Raw genomic sequence first — 8,977 nt, 5'->3', positions numbered from 1 at the left:
TGCCGTGGTTACGCTTTGTTTGGAGGCTCTGGGCGCTGTCTTCCAACCAAGCCTCGGGATATAGCCGCCTGGTGGGTGAGCCGGGGCTCCTCAAGCCTGGGGGGTGGCGGCGCGGGAGGCGGGACCGGGCTAAGGGATCGCAGACGGAGCCAGACCCCTCTCTGCCAAGGCCGGGCTTTAGGCAAACGGTGTGGGGACCGCGGGCTGAGGGGGTGGCTGTTGAAATCCGCGGATCCTAGACTCCTTTAGATTTTGGAGGTTTTGTAGCTCACCCAAAACTTAGAGAGCCACCCTTAGGATCTAGGGAGCTTTCGATAATTGGTTTTCCCCCCTCTCTACAGGCAAGTTCCTTTCACCCCTCCCTCCCTGCACTCCCCTCCTTTATTTCCTTTTGAAATGATTTATAGTTACCTTTTAAAGTAGATTTCCTTCCGTTTATTTATAATTGAAAAACTACAGTTGAGAGGAGCGTTCTTTAAGATTTCCCACTTTGGGCAGCTTTAGCCAACTCCAGGTGATTTATGATCAATTTGAAGAAGTTTACTGTAGACCATTTACGTTGGGATACATGTAGGGCTGCATTGTCCTATCCTGTACCCAAACCACTAGGTGGCCGCTGAAGACTTGAAATACCGCTAGTCCAAATGGGAACGTATTGTAGGTGTAAAATACACATCGCACTTCGAAGAATTACTAGGCAAAAACAAAGATATAAGCTTTTTACGTTGATCTTAATAATAAATTATTTTTATTTTGACTGCATGTTTAAATAATAGTTTGGATATAATGAGTTAAATAAAATATATTACTAAAACTAATTTCACCTGTTATTCTTTACTTTAAAAAAATTGCTAACTGGCAAATTTAAAATCACATATGTGCTTAGATACGTAATTGGACTGGGCTGATCTAGAGAGCCAGTTGGTGAGCAGAGAGGGACACAAAGGAAATGACTCTTAACTTTGCTCTCTACATAAAGTTTTGTGTACCTGTGCATTCTGCTTTATAGCTACATTTTTAAAAAATGTAATTTTCCTACCTAGCAAATCTTTTGCATTGCACTTTAAATAAGTTTGATAACAGGATAGTATTTTACACTGCTTCGGCTTATGGTTTTGTTTTCCTTTGAAGGAGGAAGCTGATGGGTAAAATTAAACTAGCTTTTAGAATTCATGGTTTAAAAAATCACTCAACATAAAGGTCTGAAATGAAAATTAAAAAGATCCCCAATTCTCCCAGAAAATTTCTGTGTTTCAAAAAACTGTGTATGTGTGGATACTTACTCTGCATATTTTTCTACCATGTGTCTTTTTTCAATTATTTCTTCTTTGCTACTTTTCCACAGCACAGTAAATATACCAGTTTTTAAAAGGACTTAAATAGTATTCCATTCTATGAATCCATCATATTCTATTTATCTTTTCTTAGTATTTATTATTTTTTAAATCTTTTATTGAGATAATTGTAGATTAAAATGTAGTTTTAAGAAATAATGTGGAAATAGCCCTTGTACGCTCTCCAGTATCTCCCAATGGTAACACTTTTATTGGTACAGTTTGCTAATCTTACTCAGATTTCCTACATTTTATTTGTAATCATTTGTGTGTATTATATACAGTTTATATCATCTGAATATGTGCACTTATCTACTACTCCAGTCAAGATAGTGAAGAGCTCCAATGCTACAAGAATCTTTCACGTTGCCCTTTTATTACCATAACCACCTTCCTCCAATTCCATCCACCTCTGACTCCTGGGAATCACTAATCTCTTCTCCTCTATAAAATTTTGTCATTTGTCACTTCAAAAATGTTATATGAATGGAATCATGTAGTATGTTACCTTTTGGTTTGGGCTTCTTGCTCAACATAGTTCCCTAGAGATTCATGGAGATTTGTTGGTATCCCTTTTATTGTTGAGTAGTATTACCTGGTATGGAGGTAGTAGAATTGGTTTAACCATTCACCTATTGAGGGACACTTTGGTTGTCTTCAGATTGAGGCTGTCATGAATAAAACTGTTGTGAATATTCATGTACAAGTTTTAGTATGAACATCAAATTTCATTTTTCTGGGAAAAGTGCCCAAGAGTATAGCCAACACATGGAAATCAGTCCAATTAAATCATTTATATATGAAAGAAAGGTCTGTGATAATGTATAACTAGAGGAAATACAGGCACAGGGTTTTTTGTTGTTGTTTTTTTGTTTGTTTGTTTTGTTTTGTATAGGAGTGAATTGTGTTTATGTAGGGAAGAGAGGCAAGCAGAATAAAAATGTATGGTGAGGCAGTAAAGAGAAAAGCTAATGGATGGAGCATAGTTGAGTAGGTGAAAAAATGTCAGATTCAGAGAATAGGCAGATGATTACACTTTATTAGGAAGGGATTCTTCTCTAAGTAAGAGGAATATGAAAGGTTTCAGGAAAAGAAATAGGAAAATGAAGGCATTTCATTTTCTTTATTAACTAGACTGTAAACTTTGGACATAGGCTACTTGTCTTATTTAATCAGCATAGCACTAGCACTGTTGTTAATGTACCTGGTGGGCTCCCCAAAAGTTGATTTTGAGATGAGCGAAAGAAAGAAAAGAGGGAAGCAAGGAAGGGAGGGTGAGTCAAGAAAGTAGCACTGGAAAGATCAGGGACTTGAGGAAAAGATGAAAGTTTGGAATAGTCTGGAAAATAAAATAATAGTTGAGGAGTAGAGCATTTTTTGAATTTTTTTTCTTAAACCAAGACCCACAGTAGAACAAATGAATTACACTTTACACTGCAGCTCATGCGCACATGCCTACATATATACCCACCTACAATAAAAAAAAAAAAGTTTTTTTTTTAAAAGTTTTTATCTTTAGGAGCGCCTGGGTGGCTCAGTGGTTTAAAGCCTCTGCCTTCGGCTCAGGTCATGATCTCAGGGTCCTGGGATCGAGCCCCACATCGGGCTCTCTGCTCTGCAGGGAGCCTGCTTCTCCCTCTCTCTCTGCCCGCCTCTCTGCCTACTTGTGATCTCTCTCTGTCAAATAAATAAATAAATAAATAAATGTTTTTATCTTTAACATATATAGTACACTTATAGTCTATTTTCTTATCTACCCTAATTTTCCCTATCCTATTCCATCATTAAAACTTTATGATAAAGAGCCACTGATTTAATGTCTTGATCCACTAAAGAGTTATCATCTGCACTTTGAAGACTCTTGGACTAGGGGATATTCAGAAGGATTGCTGGGCAGATGAGGAGTTTGACTAAGTTTGGAGATCATTTCATAGTGGGAAAAGCATTGGGTTTGAATTCAGAATTTCTCAATTAGGGCCATGTCATTATTACTGATTGGCATAATGACTATACTAAGTTAAGTACACTCCTTAAACCTTGGTTTTCTTATCAGTACAATGACTATAAGGGCCTTATATCCGTTCCATTGCTCTGATGATTATCACTCACACAGTGTCTTTTAGTGCCAGGCTTGTCAATAATATGCAATACATGGAAGCTAATGGTGGTTGACGATGGTGGTGATTACAGGAAGATATACTCTAATGTGCTGCTTGATCCATATCCATCACAAGCATTAAAGGTTTAAATATAAATATTGGTCTTATAAGCCACATACTATTACAACATATTATTGTTGTTAAAAACATGTGGCTATCTATAGTAAATTAACAACTGTCAATTAATGAGTAGAAACTAACTATGTATTGACCCATATATAGACTTAGGTTGCTTTCTATGAGTATTCTTTTTTTTTTTTTTTAACGAGTATTCTATTCTCTGAATACTCAAGCTATTCAGAGATACTTCACCCTCAATTATTTCCATGAGGATGAATTTTACTGTGACATTTCTTGATTCAGGAAGTTAAGACAGTCCATTCCATGTGACTTTTCCTTTAGAGAATTAAGAGAGTACTATTAGAGTTGGCCATTTTGTATCAAACATTAAAGAACTAATGAGTTAATGGAGAGGGGGAAAAAATGTTCTTTAATATATGGTATGACCATTTTAAGATATGATGAAGGTATCCTAGATGAAAACATATTTACACAGAACATGTTACATTGGTATGACCCATTAAACAACCCATAGATTTTACTCATTTTATCCTCTTCATTTTTCTTTAAATGGCTCTGTGTTTATTACAAAGGATGATGGAAAACGATGGTGATGATGATGATACAAAGCTCAAGGAAGAAATAGAAGCTGAATTGGATAAAATCAGCATTTCTTCATTAGAAAAAGATGATGTTGATAGTGATTCAAAATCAGACATCCAGAGTGATGACAGTGATACAGTAAGTGTTAAATGCTGGGCTTTTAAGATTCTGACTGGAGTAATCTTTGTAGGAGAAATATTACTTTGCTCAGTTTTCTTGACATTGTTATCTCATTTTTTAACTTTAGGATCACTTTTAAGCAATGTGCATTGTTAGATATTTAAATATAAAAAGTACATTGAAGATACAAGTCACTTATAATTTCACATGTACATATGTGCATTTTTTGCAATATTGGTATTATACATAGAACTATTTATTTGTATCCTGTTTTTTAAACTTAAATCATGAGCTTTTTAATGTTATTAGAGATACATGAAAAGCAAAGTTTATGTGGAATCTTTATACCTATAGAAATAGTTATTTTTTGGAAATCAAATTTATTATCTTTTCACTTGTGTATTTCCCCAATGTTTATATGATTAAAAAATTTATTCACAGGGGCACCTGGGTGGCTCAGTGGGTTAAGCCCCTGCCTTCGGCTCATGTCACTACCTCTTCACGATCTCAGGATCCTGGGATCGAGCCCCGCATTTGGGCTCTCTGCTCCGCGGGGAGCCTGCTTCCCCCTTTCTCTCTGCCTGCCTCTCTGCCTACTTGTGATCTCTGTCTGTCAAATAAATAAAATCTTAAAAAGAATTTACTCACAGATTCATTCTTTTGCATCAAATTCCTTAAACTAATGGGAATTTATTTTCAAATATGTTATATAACGTAGATCTAAATAGAAATTTTCCTGCATATATTTAGTTAATATTATTAATGTCATTTGATGAATAATCTACCTCTTCTTAATTGATTTGTCTTATCTTTTGTATATGTTTAGTTGTTATACATATAATATATCTAAGGCACTCTATTTTTTTCCATTATTCTGTTACTTTTTCTCCTATTGTAGTTTTTTTATTATTAAGTATCAAACAGGTCAAATTCCTGGCTTTGTTTTTTCAAAATTTTCTCCACTAAACTTTTTCCCAAAGAAACTTCATTCATTAAGTTTTGAAGGATAATTATACTTTCATTTTTAATTAAGATGCAATAACCTATATGTTACTTTTGGAAAGTTATAATTTGTATATTAATATGTCTTCTTATCCATAGCTAATTCAAGTGAAAATTTTGAAATTCTTCATTTAGATATGAAAGACAACAGAATCATGGATGTACTTCATAGTCACCTGAAAAGAAAAAGCAAATTTTAATCAAATATACTTGTTTGAACTGATTTACACATCTTATTCAAAGTTTTGGTGTATGAAAACTTTTATGAAATTTTTGATACATAGTTTTAATAAATGATTTAACAGTTACTTTCATTTTTTAAAAAATTTTAGGATTTGGATGAATTACCGGAGTCTGTTCTTCACTGTATTAACATCATAAAGAATAAGAGCAAAACGGCGGAAGAGCTCATTCTTCAGGACTTGGAAGATACTGATGTTTTAAGTAAGTAGTTTTTTTTCTTTTTTTAAGTATAGTTTTTATCTGCTTGGCAGATAAGTTTTCTGTAGTCATGATTAATTTAGAATTTAGAAAAATATGCTGCTTGAAGTTCTTAGCTGTTGTTATATGTGCATTTCTCTCTACTATAATATCTGTAATATGCTGGATTGTTTAATTTAGTCCATTAATTTTTTTTCCTGACTACTTCCTTTATATGTCCAATAAATATTAGCCACCAACATTTTGTTTTACTGGTCCTAATTAAAACCAGACACTATTACAGTTGATTCTTGAACAACACAGGTTTGAACTGTAAACGTCATTTATGTGCAGATTTTTTACAGTACAGTATTATAAATGGATTTTCTCTTTCTTATAGTTTTCTTAATAACATTTTCATTTGCTAACTTTATTATATGAATACAGTATATAATATGTATAATATATAAAATATGCATTAATAGACCATTTATATTATTAGTAAGCATTCTGGTCTATAGTAGGCTATTAGTAGGTGTGTTTTGGGGATCAAAAGTTACATGCAGATTTTTGACTGCATGGGGGCTTGTCACTCTTAATCCCCATGTTGTTCAAGGGTCATCTTTACTTTGCATTAAGAAAAGAAAATGAGTCACAGGATATTTTAGAAGTATCAGTTTATACATTTTGGGGGGAGAAAAACATAATTTACATCAGAAGCCTAACAATTTTTATTTGCTTCAACTGAGCAAAATTACTTGTTGGAATTCTAAGAATAATAGAATTATCAGGGATTTAACTAGAATTAACCATGGCTTGGTTTATTATGAAAAATAGCAACAGCCTAAATGTTCAACAGGCCTCAGTGTATCCAGCAACACCCACTGAAAAAGATGGCTTAGATAATATTTAATGGAATAAAAGTTTCCATGATATAATATATAAGATTATTATAAAGTTCAGTTTTATTTATGCAAATATTAGTATACATTACAATTAAGATACATACACTACAATACTCATTCAACAAATATTACTGTGTGAAAGGATCTGTTTCAGCCACTAAGAATATTACAGAGAACAAAATAGGCAAAGGTTCTGCTTTCCTATTCTAATGCTCCAGTGTGGGGAAACAGACTAGAAACAAATTAATATGTCATATTTTAATACTGATAACTTCAATGAAATAAAAAATTTAAGATAGGTCATAGAGATTGGAGGTTGCTCTTTTAGATAGGATAAGTCAAGGAAGGCCTCTCTGAGGAGGTGATATTTGAGCAATGACTAAGAAGGAAAGCCACATGGATATCTCAGTGAATGAGGTGAGCCACATGGATATCTAGAGAGCCAGTGTTCTAGAAAAAAGGCTCTGTAAAGGTCAAGGCACTGATTGTATGGGGGTCAGATCATATAGGGCTCTTATAAATCATGGTCTGGGCTTTGGATTCTACTCTGTGTATGTGAAGGTTTTTGAGTAAAGAGTGACAATATCTGACACATTTTTGAGGCATTCATTCTGGTGATTGTGTAGAAAAGATAACCTGAGGTAGCAAGAGTCTACTACAAGACTGTTGCCATAGTGTGGTTCGAGGGATGTCTTGGTGGCTCAGTTAATTAAGCAACTGCCTTTGGTTCAGGTCATGATCCCAGGGTCCTGGGACGGAGTCCCACTTTGGGCTCCTTGCTCAGCATGGAGCCTGCTTCTTCCTCTGCCTGCCGCTCCCCCTGCTTGTGCTCTCTCTCACTCTCTCTCTGATAAATAAACAAAATCTTAAAAAAATAGTATAGTTAGGAATTAGAGTGATTGGAGTAGAAATGAAAAACAGTCACATTCTAGAAATCATTTTTTAAAAAGATTTCATTTATGTATTTGACAGAGGTAGAGACAGTGAGAGAGAGAAGACAAGCAGGAAAGTGGGAGAGGGAGAAGCAGGCTTCTCTCTGAGCAGGGAGCCTGATGCTGGACTCCATCTCAGGACCCTGGGATCATGACCTGAGCTGAAGGCAGTTGCTTAATGACTGTGCCACCCAGAAAACCCTCTAGAAATCATTTTTAAGGTAAAAAGAACCAAAAGTATTTATTGATGGATTGGAATGAGAGCAGGAGAGGAAACTGACTGCAAGATTTTTGTCCTGAGTGGGTGAATGGATATGTAAAGACTTACTCTATGTAGATGCTTTAAATTTTGTCAGTGATTATTTGTATTTGAGTTATAGGGAATATTTATGTTTGTTTATGTATATTTATTAAAATTTATACAATGGAAATGTAACTATATTGGCAATTATATAGTTTAATTAAAGAAAGGAAACACAATTATAGAAAATCAGTTACATGAAAGGTTATGTAACTATAATTATAGCAGTGGTTTAGAAAATTATGAGATCTCACGTATAGTTTTGATGCAATAAGTATGATAGTCTCAATGAATAGGATGTTTTTCCAAGAAAATTCAGATGATCAAAATTGCTTGAAAACATGATTAAATCAATAATCTGGCAAGAAGGAGGAAAAGGTTTTCTTCTTAAATGTCATTAGAAATTAGTATGATTAAAAAAAGAAAAAAAAAGAAAAGAGTATGATTTTACAGTTGAATCCTTACAATCCATCAAGGATAAACAAATCTGCAGGTTACATAATATTTCATTTATAAAAACCTCCATACTTCAAATACAAAGCACAACACACACACACACACACACACACACACACACACACACACACACGAAACCAGAGGCTAAGTTCACTTATGAATGTAGATATAATAGTTGGGGCTCTCAGTTGTAGACACAAGCTACTTGAGCTGCTTTAGGCAGAAGGGTTTTGGGGGTGTTTTTGTCTTTATTTTTATGGGTAGAAGTTAGACATTTTGGTTATTTATCGCTGCAAAACAAACAGTGGTTTAAAATAACAATATGTTATTATTTCTTATGGTTCTGTGGGCTGACTGAGCTTAGCTAAGCAATTCTTGCTTGGATTTCTGTGTGCATTCGGAGTTGGATGTTGAATAGGGACACGTCATCTGAAGTTTTTAATGGATTAGAATTCCAAGGGTGGTTCACTGAAATGCTTGTTGATTGATGCTAATTGTTGGGTGGGAGTTCAACTGCGGCACCTGGAGGGCAGCTGGAGGCGCCTACCTGTGATATCTCTCTATGACTTGCATGGCACCTGGATTCTGAGGAGTTCCATGAGCAAAATTCCAATAGACTAATGTGGAACCTTGTAAAACTTATTATAACCTAGTTTCATATATCACGCAACATCATTTCTATCAC

General features: G+C 34.7%; 1 protein-coding gene across 1 annotated transcript in view; it reads left to right on the top strand.

Annotated features, from left to right (window-relative positions):
* The first annotated feature begins 27 nt into the window (after positions 1 to 27).
* Positions 28 to 8,977, top strand: part of LRRIQ1 (leucine rich repeats and IQ motif containing 1) — a 198,602-nt gene continuing 189,652 nt past the window's right edge. The window contains 3 exon segments of the mRNA XM_059404457.1: positions 28 to 71; positions 4,147 to 4,294; positions 5,611 to 5,722. Coding sequence (XP_059260440.1) covers positions 4,148 to 4,294; positions 5,611 to 5,722 — 259 coding nt within the window. The 5' untranslated portion in view covers positions 28 to 71; position 4,147.

This window comes from Mustela nigripes, chromosome 6, assembly GCF_022355385.1.
Source record: "Mustela nigripes isolate SB6536 chromosome 6, MUSNIG.SB6536, whole genome shotgun sequence".
NCBI lineage: Eukaryota > Metazoa > Chordata > Mammalia > Carnivora > Mustelidae > Mustela > Mustela nigripes.
This window is presented reverse-complemented; position numbering and strand designations above follow the sequence as displayed.